The 22,106-nt window shown below is 36.1% G+C and overlaps 1 protein-coding gene across 1 annotated transcript in view; it reads right to left on the bottom strand.

Moving 5' to 3' along the window:
• Positions 1-22,106, bottom strand: part of RBBP8 (RB binding protein 8, endonuclease) — a 34,164-nt gene extending 12,058 nt beyond the window's left edge. The window contains 11 exon segments of the mRNA XM_031066580.1: positions 2-496; positions 1,445-1,572; positions 2,207-2,304; positions 2,992-3,093; positions 4,497-4,663; positions 7,721-7,796; positions 9,344-9,456; positions 11,517-11,612; positions 13,992-14,034; positions 19,114-19,334; positions 21,968-22,106. Coding sequence (XP_030922440.1) covers positions 2-496; positions 1,445-1,572; positions 2,207-2,304; positions 2,992-3,093; positions 4,497-4,663; positions 7,721-7,796; positions 9,344-9,456; positions 11,517-11,612; positions 13,992-14,034; positions 19,114-19,225 — 1,430 coding nt within the window. The 5' untranslated portion in view covers positions 19,226-19,334; positions 21,968-22,106.

Below are 22,106 nucleotides of genomic sequence, written 5' to 3'. Positions count from 1 at the left end.
CAAGGGCACAGAGCTCTCTTTGCTGAATGATGTTTTCTCACAGCTAACTTCATGATCATCTTCAGCTTTCTTTCTCTTACCACACCTGCCTTCTAGCTGCTTCTGGTATACAAGGAGGACATCGCTCTTGATCACCTCATTTTTAGCTGTGCAGGTGTTTCCAACACAGGTCACAGCCTCATTAGAATTCTTTTTCACAACCATTTGCCTATGGACAGAGGCCTGGCTGATAACCGAGTTGATTTCTGTCCCAAGATTCAGAGGTGCAACAAAAGCAACATCTTCAGATTTTGATCTACTTTTATGAGATCTGGAACTGGATGGATTGTTGAAGAGGTTGGTTTTGAGATGAGGCTTCAATTCCGAATCTAAAATACAAGGAGCATGAACTGTACTTGAGTTGTTCTTCATGCTGCTAGAAGCTCCAAAAACAGGAGAAGCTACCCGAGAATCCCAGTCATCGTTTGGTGGAGTGTTATGAGATGGATCTGAAATACTGAATACAATGAAACATGAGAGATTTTTCTGGTGTACAGATGGAAGGAGAGGAAATTATATTAAAAAATAGAATGTTTCTTATTGCTGATCTGCTTTAAAGCTGTGTGAGCTGCTAGTATTAACGGTAAAACAGAAGGAAAAACAAAAATTAACCTATTCTAGGGATAGGTACTGTTGCACTTAGAGCTGTAGAAGGCAAACAAAAGACAGATCTCATACAGATCCTTCATTTTGGTGTATGGTGTGAAATGCTGTTCCACATTCAACTGAGAATCAAGGGCAGTGTTAAGTCTGCCTAAGTATCTCTTCTATCCAAGGACTCCCTACCTTTCAGTGCAATGAAAAGGAAGAAAGTGAGAATGGTTGCAATAGAAGTCTATTTAGGTTCTTGTATACATCTTAAAACCACAACAGGTTCTCAAAGCTTCTGCAGGTGAAGAAAAAAAGTGCAAGCTCCTTTCAGTACTGTTTTTTGCCTGCCATCAACAAAACATAGATTTAAGACAACAAATAGGGCCAAAAAAAAAAATCAGTTTAGACTACAATATCCTGAGGAGAGTGGGAAGGGCAGTAGTAACTGGTCTGACACCTAATCAGAGCAATAAAATCCTTCTTACATTCCAGCTCTAGGCCCACTATCAACAGGGCTGTGGGCCTCAGAAGATACCTTGCAATAATGAAAAGTTAGGAAAGAAGGGACTGTGTATATAAGAAGCCCAAATCAGAAGTTTGTGAATAAAGTAAAAGCCTACAGTCTTGCATTTTATGAGTTCCTTTGCTTCTCATGTGTTATTTACTTGAAAGAAACCCCTCTGATACAAAAATACTTATTTACATTTCTATACCTTTAATGCAAAATCCTGCATGGTTTGAAATTCTACAAAGACCCAACTTCTATAAGCCTACTTAAAACAATTATAACTATTATAACTGAGTGGAAACACACCCTAAATTGTTGTCATCATTTCTTGATTCAGAAGCTGGATATTTTCTTGAGTCTTGAGATTGCATGCTCTCTGAGGCCTGGCTCATAACTGTATTAGTGAGGGGAAGATTCAGTACACTCTGGGACTCCTTGCAAGCGGTGAAGGAAAACAAAGAAAAGAAGAGTGAGAAGATATTGGATTTAAAATTAGAAATATTCTCAGTTGGCACATAAATACTCTGAAGACCCATTCAAATCAAAACATTCAAAATTCTGAAAAATCATAGAAGCTAAGAGATGAAATTTGGACCAGAAGCTTTAAAGAAATCTTATGGAAACTGAAAAAAATCATTCACATGCTTGGACACAAAAATATTCTTCATACTATAATTTTCATGGTAGTTACCAACCAAAACAATCAAATAATCTCACCTGAGTCACCAACCAGTCTCATGGCCAAGAAACATTTTTTAATGTCTTAGATTTGACTACGGCACAAAGGGAATTTATCAGACCCAAGGATTTAGATCACTGTACTAACAAAACTTGAAAGGAAGAACCATGTCTCTACCCTCCTCCTCAACCCCCCCAGACAGGTCAGCACAGTTGTATCTCTTCATGCTCAAGTCAGTAAAGACTAAGCAAAAGCAAACCAAAGTGAGCTTACTGGAACTCAGAATACTTTTGCAGTATTACTTAATTTTACTGCAAAAGAGAAAACCACTGTTTTTGTAAACAACTGGCCCAAAAAGTCAGTTATGTAAGAAATTTGGGAACACTTACAGATTCCTCTTCAACACTAAGTCCAATTGTTTCTGCAACGACTGCAGCCAAGTTAAAAGATGGCTTTGGAACAGGGTATCCTCCCACTCTTGGTTTATCTTTGTGAGTAGAAAGAAGATCACAATAAGCTACATATGCTTTATAATACCTTGCTTGATTCACAGAGATGGTACAAACACAGAACAAAAAAGATCACATTTTAAAACTGGCATTTATGGAAATAGTTTGATCTCTGTCAGATAAAAGTCGTATCTGGAAGCAGTAAGTGGCAAAAGAATTTCTCATGAGGGCAAACTGCTGTATCAGTTTGATACAGAGAAATATGTGTCCTATTTGAATAATACAGCTCCCCAGAATTAAAAATCAATGTATAAGTTGCTTTTTGCACTCCTGGTCCAGGGCACAAATAGTCTGATAAAAGCATGTAGAAGAGAGATAATGTGTATTTATAATACAATGCTTGTCTTGCATATTTCCTTGCATATTTCCATTATTTTTCATTTGTTTTTCATCAGGAAAACAACAGTTTCCCTTCTTTGAGGGGTTTAACATTACTCAGTTCATTAAACTGGGGCAAGATAATAATATTGGAAAGCACAAGAACAGCAACCACCTCAATCTTGACTTGCAATAATTATTCATGCTGATTCTCTAACATTATTTTAAAAGGTTTGCACTTTATTAGGTTTCTGTGTTAAAAAAGGTTAAAGAGATGAAACCTCAGTTTTACAATATTTTTGCCTTATGTTGAATGGAATTAGAACTAAATCTATTAATACACTTACTTGGAACAGGGGACAGTTGTGGATCACAGGTGTCTGTCACTAGTATCTCTCCTCCATGGTGAGTGCTCACTTGTGTGGAAAAGAGTGGAATTTTTCCAAACTCTAGGATATGTGGAAACATTTTCACATGGTGAAATTAGGTATCCTGTTGCGATAATTTTGCATAGATACAGACAATGACCCAGATCTTAAAAGCATTTAAATGCAAGATTTAGTATTTCAGTAGATCCAGCAATGTAAGCACATCTGATAATTTGTGATAGTAATATGTCCAAATAAAAATAAAATTATAAACATTTTGTATTAATCCTTTTTCCCACAAATATGATCTCAGCCAGTCAGCCCTAAAACACTACTAACACAAAACAGACCACCATCTAATCTGACCACATAAAAATAGTTATTCAAGCTGTATTTGGCCTGTTAATAGGGCAATAAAATTATTGAAGGATAAAACATCCAAGGCAACAATGTTCTGCATCAGCTAAGGTAATAAAAAGGTGAAAAAACTGAGATCTGAATCATGACAAACATATGCCATGCAGTTCTTTCTACCTTGATGACCAATAGCTTTTCAAAGCCATTAACTGTGATAGGTATTCACACCACTTACATATTAAACTTTGGATTCATTTAGTAGCTCTATTTTTAATACAGAATATGGAGAGAGATAGGTATGCTTAGAAAGGAGAAGCTACTCACAGAACGAAAAATTTCAATTGCAAAATAAAGGGCATGAATAACCAGCCCACCCTTTTCATCCCACAGTTATCCTATTTTTATTCTTGGGGAGAGGCTTTTAGTCAAGACTAATACTTAGATGTATTCATACTTAAAAGATCTTTTTTATGCCACAAGATAAATTGACGTGGATTATAATATTTCCTGTGTGTCAATAAAATACTAGCACAAAGTGCCTTATTTCACAAAAATACTTCCCGTAGACAAAATAGATTAGAGTTATTTCTATGACACTACAGAACAAAGTCTGGAAATTAAATGCACACAATACTTCTGAATTTAAGACACAAAACAAATGCAAACAGTGTAGAATACAGACAAAGAGAGATCATGTCGATATCTACCAGTTCCAGTTACATTACTTCAGTTGCAGAATAATTTCAGAACGTGGCAAAATATCTATTTCACTCTCCACTAGGTGGTGACATTGCTGCGTACACAAGTCAAGCCTGAACAGATGCTTTTTCAGCCAATTTGCAAGCAGAGAAGAAACATAGGCTGGACAACTGTTACATTTGCATGTGCGCATGGATGAATAAAAGTAGAAGGTTGAGATAAGTTCTGAGCATATCACTGATATAACAGTTACTGCTGTAGACTTTTTTCCCTGGACTCATGCATTATCACACAAAAAGAGAAAAAGCAGAGCAAAAAAAAGCACAAGGGTTGTTTTTTTTTTTTAGTTTTTGCCCTTTGCAATCAAGTTTATACACTATCTTTCTCTTTAGCCCTTAATTAATTACAAAAAAAAAAAATACTCTTACCACTGTTGCTTTCCCTAAGTTCCAAATCTGGGGTTCTATGTTCTGCATATCGGACATGTCTATTCTCTTTTTTTCTTCTCATACGATTAACGACAGAAAATGAAGATGTTAGAACTGGAGAATCTGGAATAATTTCTTCTGCCTCCACTGCTTGCTGCTTTTGCATCCTGGAGACCAAATCAAGCGGTCAAATAAAAGCCCAAGTCAGCAAGATGAGTTTTCACTTCAACAAGCAGGACAACTACACAGTATACGAGAACCCAACAATTCTGGAAATACAGCCACCTCAATAACATTACACTGTAAAAAATTAATACTCAACCTAGTTTTTAGATACATCTAACAAAAGATTGACAATTGCTCCATCAAGCCCAAGAACAGCATACAACACTAGCTGTTCACATTTGAAGTCAACACACAACTGCACTATGGAAACCCTTTTTCCCAGAAGAAGGTACGTACTGTGGAGGTTATGGCTTGTCCTCTGAAGCAGGTGCTTCTTTTGTTAAAGAATGCTGAAATGGATGGATCAGTGTCTCCCCCCCGTATGGAAATCCCTGTACATCTTCCCAGTTTATGACCCTGAGATTGGCTGAGTTGGTTAGAGCATGGTGCTGGATAACACTAAGATCCTGGGTTCAACCCCTGGATGGGCCATTAGCTTAAGAGCTGGACTTGATGATCCTTGTTGGGTCCTTTCCAATTCAGAATATATTCAGTGATCAGAAATACTGCCTTGAATACAAAATAAAAGCTTTTGGAAATTTTTAAATAGTACTGAATAGCACTGTATTCAAAGTAATCCCCCTCCAAAGCATTGATGTTACCTCTAACTCAACTCAAAAAGGTCTTCAGGGAATAATGTAAAATAGCATGGAACAAAGTAATGTAAAATACAAGATGAGTTATGAAGTTTACCTTCTCTCACACTGTCCGCTCTAGCAGCCTGCTGGAGAGTCAGTATATAAAAACTGGTGTAACAAACAACAATGTCTTTTCTTTCCAAAAATTCTATCTATACATAGTGAGGAAATAACACAAAAAAGGACTGATTTTGGATCTTTGAATTTAAAATAGTTTGTTTAGTATTTCACAAGGGGCTAACTGCCCTATGGTGGTAGCAGTGAGATGTGGAAGAGACAGTAAAAGAAAAGCACACAGAAATCTAACTCAGCCTGCTTGGTCATCTTCCTGCAATTGCATTTTCCCTTAAGATTCTCAAGAGAAAACACAGGCCAAAAGATAATTTCCTAACTATGAAGAGAAGGATATAAGGTTTTGATTTAAGAGAAGAAGAGGAAATACAGATAAATTTTTGCTTGCATTGAAGCTGAACCACAACATCTTATATAAAATAAGGTAATGGAAAACTTTAAAAAGCTGTCTGGCTTGAGACAAAAAGCATTTTTGCAGTTAGGCTTTTTACCACTAGTAACTTTGAACCCTTAATGACAAATACTGATGCACTGATGTTCTTAAGTCTTGATGAATCCCTTGTGTGATTTTGTAATTCCTCTTTTCTAGCACATTTACAAAGAAAGCACTGGAAAACTGTATTATCTACTAGCAATATCTTAAGACACAAATCAAAATAAACAACAGAGCAATATATTAATCAATTTACTTTGCAAATTTAAGTTAGCTGTTACAGTTCTCTTTAAATTTATTGGCACACATGGCCTTGTTTGACAAATGAACCTACTAAAAATATATTTTTCTGCACCTTACTTCTATATAAACCAAGAGATAGTTTCTACATCCCATCACAGAAAAAACCATCAAATGAAGCAGCTGCCATACATACTGTACATCATAACTATGTAATAAATAACTTCTGAATCACAAATTTATCTGAGACCCCAGGAGAGGTTTTTGCAGAAATTTCCTTGCTGCTCCCATCCATGCATAATGAAATCTCAATGTCATAAAGGATCAGATAATACAATTCTTCTACACTTCCACTGATTTCACGTATATGGAGAATTCTCAGATTTTTATTCCTAATATTATAACTTGGTTACAAAATACAGAAGACTGCAAAAATCTGATTTCATATCATGCAGTAGAAACAATCTGCTACTTTGTACCTACAATGTGATGATATTATATCAATCTAAGTTGCTAATTCTAAATAAAGTACCATGACTATAGCTCAACCAAAACAACCAAATGCAATAGTATTAAAACTGCAGTTCCATCCTTGTAAATTACTGTTCATCCACTCAACTCTGCACTTATGTAAATGATCACCTGACATGCAAAGTTAATAATGTATTGTGACATCGGTCAGCTTTCCTGCATTGGCCAGAGATTTTTAGTGGAAGCTGGGGTCATGAAGTATGTTACCCCAAGAAAATTAAATGCATACATAAAAAAGAAAGGACAATGAAGGTGCAAAGATGGGAGACAAACCAAGAAATACAAAGGAATAGGACTACAGCCATTCTGAACTGAACTCTAGTTGTTTCACTCCCTACTGAAAGAAATAGACAAGAAATAAACCACATGCATAAAAAACCTTCTGTATCAAGTCCACACATCCTGTCCCATTTCTCCCAGGCATGTACACAATTTAGTCATAGATAGGGAAAAGTGAGATAAGTTTCAGATGATGTCAGACCACAACAAGAAAGGAACACTGCCTTGCGCAGTACACCACATTCACATATTAAACACAACATTAGATGACACATTCTTACTATAGCAGGTTAAAATTTCACAGTCAATTTGCAGCTCATTATTTCTATGTATTTTTTCAAAATTTACTATAGTATTTTTCTTTTTAAATTGAAAAATTATAGTAAGTTTATTTTAAAAATTTATTGCATGATCCTGGGACTTTTTGACTATCTAAGTAACTACTTTTCTGAAGTCTTAGTCTAGGAGGAGACAAAAGGTAAAGAGGCAAACAAGGAATAAAAGCATGAGATGTAAGGCTTTGCTATACACTGTGATCAGAAGTCAAGCAAAATTTCTATGATAAATTCACTTCTTCGAGTTTAACTGCCAGTTTAAAACAAGATGCACACAGATAAAAGAAAATAAAAATCTGTACAATAGAAGGCAGCTGGGCTTATGTTGTTATGTTGTGGCAGTAGGCTATCTTATCACAGTCTATCTATCAGAAAGAGGAAATAAGATTTAAAGACTTCAAAGCTGATATTTATATTCCCAGACATTTGTACTGAGGAATGGGGGAATATCCCAAACAACCCAAAACTTACTCTAGCTCCTTCTGTAATTGCTGGAACTGCTCAGTTAACTTTTTATTCTCATCCTGTAAGCTGTTTTTTTCATTCACTGAAATTTATAGAAAAAAGTATTAAAAAAATCAATATACACATGTTAACATGATAATCTTGTCAGGTCCTTGAAGGAAACAGAACAAATTGTAAAATGTAATACCATACACTTTATCTGTGGTTTACAAAAATTAAGTTTGAAGCTAGTCACTTAAAAAGTAGTAAAATGACATGTTAGAAAAGGCAGAGGTGACACAATTACTGTATCACAACATTAGTTCTACACAATCATTAATTACTTTTGTCCATATACACACAAGTGAGACTGTGTTGTAAAGATCAGTGAATTGCTCACTTGCCTCCATGGACAAAATTGCTACCTTAGACTAAGGATAACCTATGAAATACAAAGCAATTTGAATTTTGTTTTAGCCACTAAAGCAACCATTAAGGTTTTCTCCCATGCTGTCTCAAACTAATGTAGTGATAGCTCCAACTCTTGCGTCCACTTTAATTTTTATGTTTTTATTTTGTTGTTGTCTATTTTGCCTCTAGATTCCTCAAATGATCTTTTTCATTGTTGTACAGATCTCAACCCAAACCCACAGGAGCCTACTGTTGTGTCACAGCTCAAGATTTGTACCTAATAAGTGCCACCTTGATTTTAAAGGTTCAGAGCTATATTTAGAGATTGGCTGTACCCTGTTTGCTGTTCATCATTAAACTCACAACTCAGAATAATTTTATGTAAGTGCTCAATATTAGATGTCCTTGAAACACTGATATATTCTGTATTAGCATAGCATTTCCATAATTTAGTATTTCCATATTTTAATTAAGCACCAAAAAGCTATTTTTGTTTGGCATTTCCCGTATTTTAAATCTCATTTAAGGACTGCTTGTTCTTGACAAATAAAGACAACTAAATGATACAAAATAATTAATGGTAAAGATACCATAAACCTTCAAAAATTCTGTCCTTTATTATTCTACGTTTTATACAACCAATCTTGCCAAACTCTCTTAATGAACGCATTTCTGTCCTGCTTGTGTATCACCTGAAACAAACAGTGTAATTTGTGTCACATGTTCTATTTCTTGATTTCAAAATGAGCTGGCTACAAGCTGCCTGGTATAAAGCTAGTTTTTGTGGTCTCAGTTGGTTATGTGACAGTTATGGGTTTATTGCAGTTAAAGTCCAAGACCAACTACAGGACACAAGCTGGACCCACTTCTGTCTGAAATTGATACTTTGCAATCACCAGTTCCTTTTGAAGTCAGGGGTTTCTTAGGAAAGCTGGCAATCATTCTAGCTGTAGGAATAAACAGAAGCAGTCACATTTTATCTAAAGTAGCTACTTTACAGTGTAAGATTTTCCACGTCAGTTCACTTTCAGTATCAGCACTTCAATCTAAGAAGGTGGGTCAAATGACTAGTCACTGGTATGTTACATATTTTCAGACTGTACAGTTAAGTATCCCCTGACTGAACTTTTTGGGCTTACTAAACACACCACATATAAATTATATCAAGTTACAGGAATTACTGGAGAACTAGTGTACAAAATAGCATGTTTTGTTTTCAAGCTTGGGGATAAAACTCACTAAGCTCAGTTATAAGTTTGAGATTCTGCTGCCGGATATTTTCAAACTCTTGCTGCTTCTTTCTCATATGTTCTTCGGTTACAGCACAGCGATCACATAACCCCGCTCTCAATCTACAATAAAATGAACAGAAAAAGGTCCTTCTGTTAAAAAATATTGCCATGCATGAAGCAGATACCAATGTTTAACAGACCTTTTGAACAATGAAAACCAGAGAACTTCTGACAACTATGCAGAACACCACTAAGTACTGTGGTTTGATACATTCACATAGCAATGTTTTGAGATTTCTGAACGATCTAATACTATATGCTCTAACATTTGCATAAATGATTGTAAGTACTGGATACTTCTAAAGCAACATGCATTACTTTATATAATAAAGTGGTGCATGCTACACCTTGCCACCGAAATCCTTTGTAAGGCATCCTACTAAAAATACTGTTGGATATAAATCACCATTTTATGTAAAGTTCATTCAAGAAAATACAAATAAGCAAATCACTAAATAGAATTACTACCTCATTTAAGAAGGATATGTACTGTCGTTAAACAAAATAATAAAATGAAAAGAACAAATAGTAATTTCACTCTTAACAACTGCCAAGCAAATGTGAAACCTTTTATCTTTATCTAAGCACCAATAATTTGAAGTGGATACAAAAGTTCATGAGAGGTGTTGACTCCACTGTCTCTAATAGTTCAGATTAGCTGTTTAAAACACATCCATGATCAGAAAAGGACTGGTTAGAATCACTCCATCTTACCTGACACATTCATTCATGCAATTAAATATGTGCTCATTTTATAGTTGATAAATGGAATGTATTTATTTCTGGTACACAGCAAAAAGTTAACAGTATTACCAAAGTGAAAACCAGACTCTCTTTTGCCTGCTGAATAAGAAACCAGTCAGTCAAAAGTTCTGCATTGCTGATGCTACTACATCAAGTATTAAAAAATCTGAATTAAACAAAATATGTAACTTTCCAATTTCACAGCTGAATATTGGAAGTAAAACCCATACTTGCTTATTGGTGTTTTAATATTGTGGAATTACGGCAAGAGTAAAATACTGAAATGCCTTTTCATACTAGCTTATCTGAATGTGTAACAAACACAGCATTACAATTTCCTTGTATTAAGTCAGTTGAAATACTTCTTTTGTTTTTCACAACGTGAGTAATTAATCTGCTACAGGATTAGAAAGGTCCGTCCAGACCATGAATGCCTCTCTACTTACATGGTATGAAAGTTTATTATCTGCATGGCTACAAGCTTATCCCTAATGTCTTTCACAGAGAAATGGAGGTGAAAGTAAAAGTAGAGTATCACAGCTCAGAATTAGAGGTAACTCTGGAATAGTGGAAAACCATTCACTATGTTATGATCTCCTTTTCCTAGAAAGCCTCTGAGAGCCTATTAACAGCAAATTTAACATATACTTTCCAAAACAGGTATAGTTTTTAAAGAAGGAAAAATGCACTGTAATTTCATGTCTATTAGTTTTGCTTTGCTGCACCAGATTAAACAGAAACAAATTAGGAAAAGGCAGAATGGATCAAAATGTGAGGAGAACACCTAAATCAAAAAAAAAAGGTAACAGACAGAACCTGTGATCAAATTTAGGGAAAACAGGCAATTGGTAAAAAAGACCCCCTCAAACTGAAACATTTCCTAGTGAGTTATTTTATTAGTTTCACAGCATAGTATAGCCTTTGGGTTTTGTACTTGTATTACATCTTGATCAATATAAAATTTAACTGTACAAAGATGGATACAAAAGAACAAAGCTGAAAATGTCTGTTTGCTTCCAAGTTGCTCTATTGTAACTTCTATTGAAACTGAACTAAACAAGCTAAGCACTTTGAAAATAACAATACAACAGAAATTGTTGTTTATTTTTATTCATTACTGATTTTATGTTTAATTATATAGATGAGATAAATAAATATATATGTTATATATTTATTGATTGCTCTTCAGAAAAATGTAAATTCTACACCTTTCTCTATAACACACTATTTGGATTGCATTAGAAAAGGACTGGCTTACTAAAAAAAAAATCAATAATCTCACACCAAAACACAATAAACTCAACTTGCAAAGTATTCAGAGCTACTCTGCAAGCGCAAAATTCAGCAAACTCAAAAGCCAGAAGACACTACTTCACCTGTCTTCTAAAACCTTGATAGTGTCATGAAGTGCTTTTTGCTGTTCTCTGAGCTGTTGGTTTTTGGTATAGAACTCTTCAAGCCTCTCTGCATCCCTGAAAAGAAAAAGAGGAAAAAATAGTTCTAGCTTTAAATTGCAGTAATTACTTTTTCACTAGAGAATTTTCTCTGGCATATTTCTTTCATATCCTTGGGAAATGTGCTTATCGTCAGCACAAATATTATGTTGAAGATACACAAAGCTAGTGTTTCTGCTTAATAATAATTTGCAAATGACAGAGGAAAGATGCAGCTAGTTTCTAATTCATAATACAGGTGATCTTCTGTTATGTCTGATTTTTGTTCAGGTAAAAACTAGAATTAATGACAGTCAAGACATAAAAGCTAACAATGTTTGAGCAACAATCTTAGAGAACAAACTGAAACACTTCTCTTCCACCCTACTGCGTTGTGGAGCAGTGGGGAATCTAATGGGAGCTTTCACAATCATTTTTTTCTTTTTCACAGGTCATTTTGTTCTTGTCATATCAGTGACTAAATTCTGCAGTGTGGGAAACCACATTAGGTTTGGAAATCTCTGAAAAGTCTTTAGATCCATTAGAGGTTTACTTCCTCAAGAAGAAATTCTCTATGGAGCATGTATTCCCATAGCATGAATGAAGATAAAAGAAGTCTCTTTACAAAACCCTCAGAAGCAGTTCATCTTGTAGAAAATACCTTTTCTAAAAATCAGAATGAATTAATTGACAAAGAATATTTTCTCCTTAAAAGAGCTAAGGAAAAATAGTAATGTTAACTCCCCAATTTCAGCTCCCTTTCAATGTTGTTATCAGATCACAATATCTCTTCAAGATGCAAACATGGTATGAGTGACAAGACACGATTATTTTCTACAGGGATATTAATGTTCAATAAAAGCTAAGTGCCTAAATCTGTGTAACATGACAATGACTAACTTCTGAGAAATTCCCAGTTCTTCTTTCTACCATGGAATCCTTTGTATATATCCATGAAAGCAGTTGGTTGTTTTCAGTGTGCCTGAGATGGATTATTTGTGGAAGTCATGAAACTGGCTCATGAAAAGCTGTTAAGTGCACACAGACAGTAGGAAATGAAAACATACTTACTAACTTGATACAGTTCTTTTACACAAACTTTTAAATTGGCACTATCCCTTTAACATATGTTTAGCCAACCACATTTTCGCATTGCTGGCATTACAGTAGTTCAAGAAACTAGCACTCATAGGTCATAAAGAGAATGGGACAGCTGGAAGCTTCTACTGTGTACAATCACAAGCACATTTTATTAATCTTCAAATTTAAATACAGATGCTTTATTTTTCTGTACTATCACACAGATCCACATAGGCCATTCCAACTGCATATTCAACCTACAAAACAGTTACATGCAAACAGCATGAGGGACCGTTTAAGGCTTGTACTTTTACCTGGGAAACTCAAAATGTTGAAGTTTTCTTACCTCAGTTCACTAACCAAGTACAGCCAGGCCATGGCAAAATTCGAAGTCTGACAAAAGCAGGCTGTATTTTCCTGATGTTTAGGACATTAAAAAATCCCTCCAACAAAAAACTAAAACCACAAATAATCTCCTCATTTTTTCTGTTTATGCCACTCACAGGAGGCTTAAAATAGCAAATTTAAAAATTGTTTCTTGTCAATTAGATGTCATTCTATGGCATTAAGTCACTTGCAATAAATAAGTAAGATATTAATGTACACTAATATTGCATGCCTTTCACCTAAACCCTGTAAAATGCCCCATGAAGACAGTAAAACAAGAGAAGGAACTAGGCTTTTGGTTGGGTTTTTTTTCCTTAAAATTCCACCTGATAAACAGGACAGACTCTTTGGCTATGAAAGTGCTGCATAATGGCCAGTCTCTGACCTAGGGTTTACAAGTCATTAGTTCCAATGCTGGAGGGGGATACAAAATAAGGTGCTCATTGTCAGCTGATTACCAAGTTTGAAATACTAAACCCCAGGTATTCAGATGCAGCAAGGAGAACAAGACCTCCTATGTAACAGTACTGTATCCACAATGTGGCAGCTGTAGAAAGATTCCAACAAACAATGATTAACCTATTTCGTACGTGTTCAGTCACAGCACTGATAATATTTCTCATCTAGAAAATGGACTGATCAATTTAAGATTACAGAACATGGAAGCAACTTATGATACAGCAGGCTAACGTCAAAAGTAAGAGATAATTTCATCATTTCAGATTAAAAATTAGCAACTACTTAATTTATAAATTATAATTAAGAAATAACACACCCTGTAAAGAGATCTGTACATCTTCAGACAACTTTAGCTGAATTATTAAAGTAAGCAGAGTTTTTTACACCTCTGGAAGAATCCATGAAACCTTAATTGATCTTACAAGAATTGCAGCTCATTAATGGGACTCTGACTCTCTTTTAATAAATTAGATCATTAGGATGAGTACTTACAAGCATCTTTCCTTTTTCAACTTAGATATTTTCAGCTGTAAGCCTGAAAAGTGGAAAGAAGAAATTACATGTTAGAGAATTCTGATTTTAAAAAATCAGTGAGACAATAAATTAACTCCCTGTTCGCCACTGTTATCTGCAAAGAGAGACAAAAAATGTCAATAATCTGGAGAGAAAAAGGTTCCTCCTGGACTTTTTGAGTGTGTTCTACAGGATCTTGGAAACAAATATAGCCATTGTGATCTCCAGGAAATAAGGACTTAAGCAAACACACAGATTTCCACTTACACAAGTAAACAAACACCTTTGTGAAATAACCACACATGAAAAGCCAGCACTGTCAATATATTTTCATTGACTATGCCCACATAAGTAGCATAAAATATTTTCTGTGTGCACATAAATTCATAATACAACACTGGAAAGAAGCATCCAATCACTGAACTGAGAAATGCTTTACAGTGTATGTGCATAAAGGAAACATTAAAAATATGTGATTCAATGCTTTAAAGCACAGAAGGACAACATCCTTCTTTGGAGATGTGTTACCAGACTCCCTCAGTCAAAACTTCCTTGGACTATCTGAAGGTGAATTGAAGAATGATATTTCATCTGTGGCCTTTCTCCCCCTAAGAGTTCTACGCTCCTAACTCTATATTCTGAGCAGAAGGAAAAAGGTTTTCAAATACAACTGATGTTCTCAGCAGAAGTGGCCAGCTGACAGCCCAGAGGACAGAATTCTCCAGCCAATCTGCTTGAAAGGTTTTGGGTGCATTTGTATCTGCACAGAGACAAGAGGATATTTGTGCACAAAACAATTTAACAAGCGAGACGCAGTGCAATGGAAATTTATGTCATATTACCCACACACAAACTGGCCACTCCTATTCCAAATAAACAGAAATAATCAGACCCCCATGACAAAACAGTTTCTTAAACAGAAATCCCAGAGATATTTTCATATCACATCAGAAAATAACATTTCCTAGCACAGTTATTTTCTTCTAACTATGAAAGGTTGCTACCAACTTCAGGTTGAACATTAGGTGTCTTGTAAGCTCTCATGCAAAAGTATTAAGCATTTAGGATAGCAGTATAAACTTTTAAAACCAGAACACTTGTAAGAAAACTTCAGGCTATTTTGAATTTTAGCCTAAATACAGAGCTGATACTACATCTTACTATAGAAAATGTAGGTTAAGGCAGCTAACAGACTATTTTTTTCTCCACTACCACACTCAACTAGGAACAGCTCTAAGGGAAAAATTAATTGCTTGAGAAGGTTCACTCCTCAGGCCACTTAAAATGTCAAGCCAGCCACAGACTCAGTGAACCTATACTTGCTACAAGATGCCAGTGAGACAGTGAGTTAAAAATGCAGACAGACTACTTAAAAAAATTCTTAGGAAATATAGCAAGATTTCTTTTATCTCCAAGTGTTCAGCACCTGTGAGAAGTTATGTTCTATCATGCAGATCAGCACAGAAAGAGGGTTTATTTTTTTAAGCAGTTGCTATTCATCAAGTCAATTAGGCATCTGCAATTAGAACCCCTATAAAGCTTGCTTTAAAGCTGCTCCACGCCCATCGGAAGGAATGAAGCTGCACAACAATGCATCTCCTGTATGAACAGGTAGTCTGTTCAGCAAGTATTTAGGATTGTAACTTTGGCAACCTGAGCAACCAATTGAAGAGGCAGGGCTCAAAAGGCCCAGTACTGTGCTACAGGTAACACTATCTCCCCTCTCACCTGAATTCAGGAGGAACTAAACTAGTTACTTAAAGGTTGCATTTTTTCTTAGTTCAAATGACTGCAATGAGAAGGCAGGAAACCAGCCTGCTACATTTATCCAAGAGCCTTGAATTACTCCATCTGCTGTAGTCTCTTCCTTTTGCTTTTCCAAAGCATTAAGAGTTTTCAAGCATGCTCATTTAAGGAGCTTGCTTTTCCAGGTTTCCTTATTTAACATAGGGAGCACATAAAACTGTGGAACTACACTATGTCCCTTCTCCATTCAATTTTATCTTTTACACAGTATTTTTATGGAATAGAGAAGCTGTAGGCTATATAAATCTACATTACCTAAAGCTTGTAAGTGCATTAGTAAATGACACTCTACACCTATTAAAGCAACAGGCACTTTAAACTATCATTAGGCTGATTAATTAAACACTTTTATGAAACTTGCTATTTTATTAGAATAGCTGCAATATTTCAACTAATGGCTATGATCATTTCAGTTCTGATGGATTTTCAAAAGCATTAAATGGACTTCCTTAAAGCTGACGGTGCCTGGGAAGACCACAGAATCTTTATCACTGAAGATTTCTTGAAACAAGTTGGACAAGCTACTGTCAGCAATGACACAGACATAATCCTACCTGAAGGGTACAGAGATGGACTAGATGACCTCCTAAAATCCCTTCCAGCTCTGTTTTCTATAATTATTCACTTTTGAGGAACTTCCAGCCATTTCCTTTCCTACAACAATCTATCAATGAGATTGCTTTCCTCATAAGTTTCTCTCCTTCTATGACTACAGTTTTTTGTCCATTGCTATCTTCTGCTTTTCAGAGGTAAGCAATAACTAAAAAAACTAGACCATTCTTTTACATAAAACACTGCTCACATCTCCACACTGATAGATATTTTTAGAGTTTTAGATTTAAATTAATCCTCAGAAACCATCTCGATCCACATTCAGCAAGCATCTATATAATTATTTCAAGCACGAGGTAAGAATTACCACCTGTAGAAATAAATCAGCTTACAAAAACCATTATTAAATTCCTTTGAATCTTCTGGGCACTATGGAAGTATCCCACACATAGGAAATAAAAGCAAAGAGTTTTAATGACCATTATTCTGAGTTGTTGAGCACTTCTGAGCTCCATGAAAAGTCAACTGACACTGACCATACCCAACATCTTTGGACACTGGGATGTAGGTGTCCTACCCATTGTTTCATAATGAATTTAAGTTAAATAATAGCTATTTTTGGCTGAAGAAGGCCAAAATTTGGATCTTTTTGGAAGTGATCAGTTTAAAAGAACAAGAAGCTGGATTTCTTTACATAATGGTGAAAAATCACACCCTTTACAATATAGTAATATCAAAATTCAATAAAATCCCTTTCAAACTGCATGAGTTTAAAGTTTTCTTCAGTCTACATTCTATAGACATAACTTGTACAGCATGTCTGACCATGTCAAGTTCATTTGTCATAAATTCTACTTTTCATGGATTTTAAATTAGAAGAATTCTACCATTTCAGTGTTCAGTACATTGTACATGAAAGAAGCTTTTTCAACAACTACTAACTTTCCCTTAATCCACCTTCTACCACCTTTAAAATAATTTTTGCTGACATTCAGATTGGAAACTCATGAGTCAATTTTAATTCTTATTTATAGACTTCAGAAACAAGCAAAGTCTAGGCAAGTCTGTGTTTGATGTTTCTAAAATATCTTCCAGTACCATTTTCTATAAGAGGATCCCCACCTTCTGAAAAAATTAACTATCCTTCAGGCATGTCTTTGATGTTATCATGGAAGACCTAATTTTACCTAACACAGTGTAGGACATACTGACAAAGGGCTAGGCATGAAAAAGACTGCCTGGTGGCAAAATTACCTGGCCACACCCTGCATGCATTCTAAAGAGTATCTTGCTTGCATAAAGAAAACCCAGACTTGAAAATCACGTGCTGCACACCCCAAGAAACTAGAGAAAGGGTCACTTAACATAAGTCTCTACATCAGAGCTTTTTGTTTGTTAAGTTTTTGTTGTTCAGACATGCCATAGATTGCCAGATCCCATTCTGTCAGTACTTCCGCGTTTATCTGTGGTTGACATCACACCCACTCCAAAAAGAACCATCAACAATTTAAAAATAATTATTTAAAAAGTTTTTTTTTTTGTAAAATTGTAGCCCACATGTTAATGTAAAGAAATGCTGCTGTCTGCTATAGTTTTTTTTCCAGTTGCCCTATTGGTATATGCTTTTTGGCTGATGGTTTGGTTTGGTTTTTTTAATAATCAACAACAAAGTGTCACAGCCTAGTGCTGCAAATAATTGAATCAAGACTTTCAGTAGGACGCATGTAATATTTATTAATTATAAAACAATCTCCAAGAGTTTTTGAAACCAAGAAGTGATGGTCTAACTGGGCCAAAATGGACAGACCTGAAACTGTTTTGAGGCTGGTAGAAACAACCAAGGCCACTGAAATGCCCTAGGTAAAGATCCACTCGCATAGCTAAAGCTATTAAACCACAAAAACTCAGCCACTTTTATTTCAGCCTAATATAAATACTATTTCATACATAAGGAAAAACTTCTTTGAAGACACAGTCTAATACTGTTTCAATTCCATCCAAAAAGAATGGATCACGTGACTTTAGATTAGCAGAACAAAATGTTAACTTATTTAATGGTTTTAGCAAAAAACCCTTATGAATAGTCAGTCCTTCTAAAACAATATTACAATAGCAATACACACAGTGCAATAATTCATCTTTTCTGAATTACTGAAGAATGAACAGACACTAACAGCCAATCTTTAATAAAATTGTTATTACAAGTAACATAATGTAAGAATAATCATATTATAAAAACATAACAAATTTTGCTGAGAAAATGTAGAACACTAAAATCTGAAGAAATAATTTTCACTTCAGTAACATTAATCTGCAGTGTGATTTTGCACAAGTTAGGGGAAATAAACAATGCAAACAATTTAATGTATCTGAAGTAACTAAAGCCAAAAGAAAAAGAAAAGAATCCATTGAATAACATGGTTTGGAAATTTCAATCACATTCCACTAAAGGAAAAGTAACACATAGATATTTTGTAGGCAAACAGAGACTCCATGTAACATTGTGTTACTTTTTATTCACTGACCTAGCAAATCATTTATTTGTGTTGATAGTTTAATCCTGTTAAACCAGATTAGGCGGTCAATCTCTAAGGTTCATTTATAATCATCGGGTCCAACTTTCTGCATAACTGAAAACATTAAAAATCTATTTAGTTCCATGCAGAGTATTTTGGTTCAAAGTTTTCCTGTGGTAACTGACAAATACCAACTTTAACCTGAAACCCAACCTTCAATGATTTACCTTGTACTTCTTTATCATGACATTCCTTCAGTTTGGACCACAGTTCTTTGAAGAAATCTCCTGCAGGTTCTGCAGAACTAGGGCTGCCACAGCTTCCTCCAGATGCATTCATCTTGCTTTTTCCTGCTCCTAGCTTCTTTGACTTGCAGAACTGGCTCACTCTCAAACTTTGTATTTCAAATTACATAGTTATGAAACTGTTTCTGAAGAGGGGTGTACATCTGTAACAACAGAATAAAAACACTTACACTTGAATTTATCAGAGCATAACTTGTAGCCATGGATGAAATGCAAAGTTTACTGTCTATCCTTGTTGAGGATATGTATTTATATACTTTCATAGTGACAGTCACCCTGAAAGCTTGGACATTGCTAAGGTAATTACAAACTAACAGAATTTAGCTGCAGGTAATTTTGCTGCAGGTAATTACAAACGAACAGAATTTTCCTCCCCTTAAAAAGCTATCAACTTAAAATTAGATTAAAACACTTAAGAGTCTATATTTTTTTTTATTATCTAAAGATAGAGGTATACTGAATTCCTGTTTTCCAAAAGTAAGCCATAGTGCCAGAATCTGGCTGTCAGCAAAAGCATTTGTCAAAAGTTTTATCAGAAATGGATTTGTCTACATACATCCTTTACATAAACTTGGATTCAAATGACATTCTTTTGCAAAGAAAAGCTCACATCCCCCTGAAGCGTTCACAATTCTATATTAAAATGATTCCCATTCCCGGATGAAAAAAAAATTGTAGAGTAATCACAAAAATCTGTAAGTCTCATAAACATTAATATTTGAGAAGAACAATCAAAGTCAGCTAGCTCTATCTTAGAAGCTTGACTGCCTACAAAATTTAGGATAATCTTACCCATAATTCTCACTTGTTTTGAAGGGTTTTTTACAGAGATGGTGCCCTGAGGCAAACTACAGAGGAAGCATGGTACTCCAATCTGGCTCTGAGCCAAGGCAAGATTCAATTCTACTGGCACTGGGTATCCAATACTGAAATACTTCTGTAATCCCTGTCCTTCAGTTCCCTCTGTGTGAAACTGGACATTCTAAGTTTTCCCCATTTTTATGCAGTCAGTTTTAAACAAACACTTCTGAACAGGGACTGTCAGTACCAGCTGGTCATAGATATCTCTATGACCTTGTAATATAAAATGCAGTAAGGAAAAAAAGCTAGATGTTTTGTACTACTCCCAAATTAGCAACTTGAGCAAGCAAACCACCATGCCTATACTGCCAAATGGAAGGAACAATTTGCTCTCAAATTTTTGAGGTATAAGCTATAGTTGAGATGATACAAGGTCTGTGATTAGTCAAGAAGCTGCATTTCCTATCTTGAAAGCCTTCAAACAGCTCAACAGTATCTGAATGCAGCTGCTGGTTTAGCTGGTCCCCCAGATTCACCACAATAAAATATTCAGTCCAGTGGTCAGTAACCAAGTGTAGGGCCTGCAGGCTTTGGTTCCACTCTCCTGTCTCATCTCTCTGTGCACCATTTTAAGTCTCTTTTTTGCAGTCTGGCTGTCTTTACAATGGAATAAAAATAATGGAACAAAACATTATTCTCAACAGAAACATTTGAACTGTATGTTTCCTATAGTATAAGGATATTTAAATGTTACAATAATGAAGCCAGCAGCTCCACATTTGCTTTAATCTGCTCTGTTCATAGCAAATTCAGTGCCTATTTCAGGATATGGCTTCATGTTAGCAAATATTATCTTCAGATAAACCCTTAATAGAAAATAAAATTACCCTTTGAAATTAGCAATGCCTACAAGTCTTCAACAGAAGTTGAACAGTGATTTGCTTGCATCTTAGCAGCTGAAATGCTCCACTTTGTGTGCAGCCACATTAAGCCATCTTACAACGCTTCTTTGTGGAAACAATTGCCTCGTGAATTTAGGAATGGCTTTTAAACTCCTGCTTTGCACCTTCAAGAGATGTTTCAGGATCAAGCTTTTTCTCTATCAAGCACTAGGGCAGTGAAAACGCTTGCTTTCACTTACTGTTTCAGATTTAAGTCTGTCAGATGACTCATCCCCATTAAAAAGTCACCTGACTAGACAATAAATGGTGTCCCTAGTGTTTGTTTTGGGGTTTTTTCCCCCAAGATGACTGCAAGGAAAAATATACACAAAACCCACTCAACGTTTCTGCAAATTATTAGTGCATCAACCGACTACAAATAGGGAAAAATGAGGAAGGCATTTTCCCAAGCTGCATCTGCTTCAAGATCCCAAAATGATACATTACTTCCTGCAGATGTTCAACCTCCCCTAAAACACAGGGAATGCAAGAAGCGTTCAAGTGGAGCCTTTGACAGGCCTGGGCAGCTGCACAGGTGTAAAACTGATGGCTTAGTCTCCAGCCCTAAGGAAGTGCTTTCCAGTCCTTAGGGGGGAAAACCGCCAGAGCTGGATGTACGGACACTTGCAGGCAGGGACAGAACTGGAAACTGGGGGTGGAAGCACAGAGCCAGCCCCTCTCCCGGATGTCCTGCTTTGCTGCTATCCTGCCGACTGTCGCTTTCATAGAACCACCTGAAAGCGTCCATTTATTTCCCTCTTCTTCCACAACCCAACTCCCTCCGGCACCGTCAGGCTTTCCACGGCCTCACCAGTGATTGCCTCCAGGAATCCATCAGCACCGATAACGCACCGAGGCCGCTTATCGGTGTTGATACCTTTCCGCCGGGGCCACACCACCCCTCCGGGACTGTGGGGAGCACACGGCGCCCTGATCCCCGCCGGCTGCTCCTACAAACTCAACTCTGCTGCACTTCCCGGCGGTGAACTTCGCTCTCCTTTCCCTCTTGCAGCAACACCGCACAGAAAACTCACTCGATAGACACGCCGGGATGCTCTGGGAAATCCTGCCATGACCAACACTTGGGAGCTTCCCGCCAGGCTCAGGTCACACCCCGCAGCCGGGACGCCAGAGGAGCGGTATGGCATGTCCCACACGCCGCTTCTCCCGAGC

The sequence above is a fragment of the Geospiza fortis genome, unplaced genomic scaffold, assembly GCF_000277835.1.
Source record: "Geospiza fortis unplaced genomic scaffold, GeoFor_1.0 scaffold53, whole genome shotgun sequence".
Lineage (NCBI taxonomy): Eukaryota > Metazoa > Chordata > Aves > Passeriformes > Thraupidae > Geospiza > Geospiza fortis.
The sequence above is the reverse complement of the archived record's forward strand: the minus strand, read 5'-3'. Positions and strand labels throughout refer to the sequence as shown.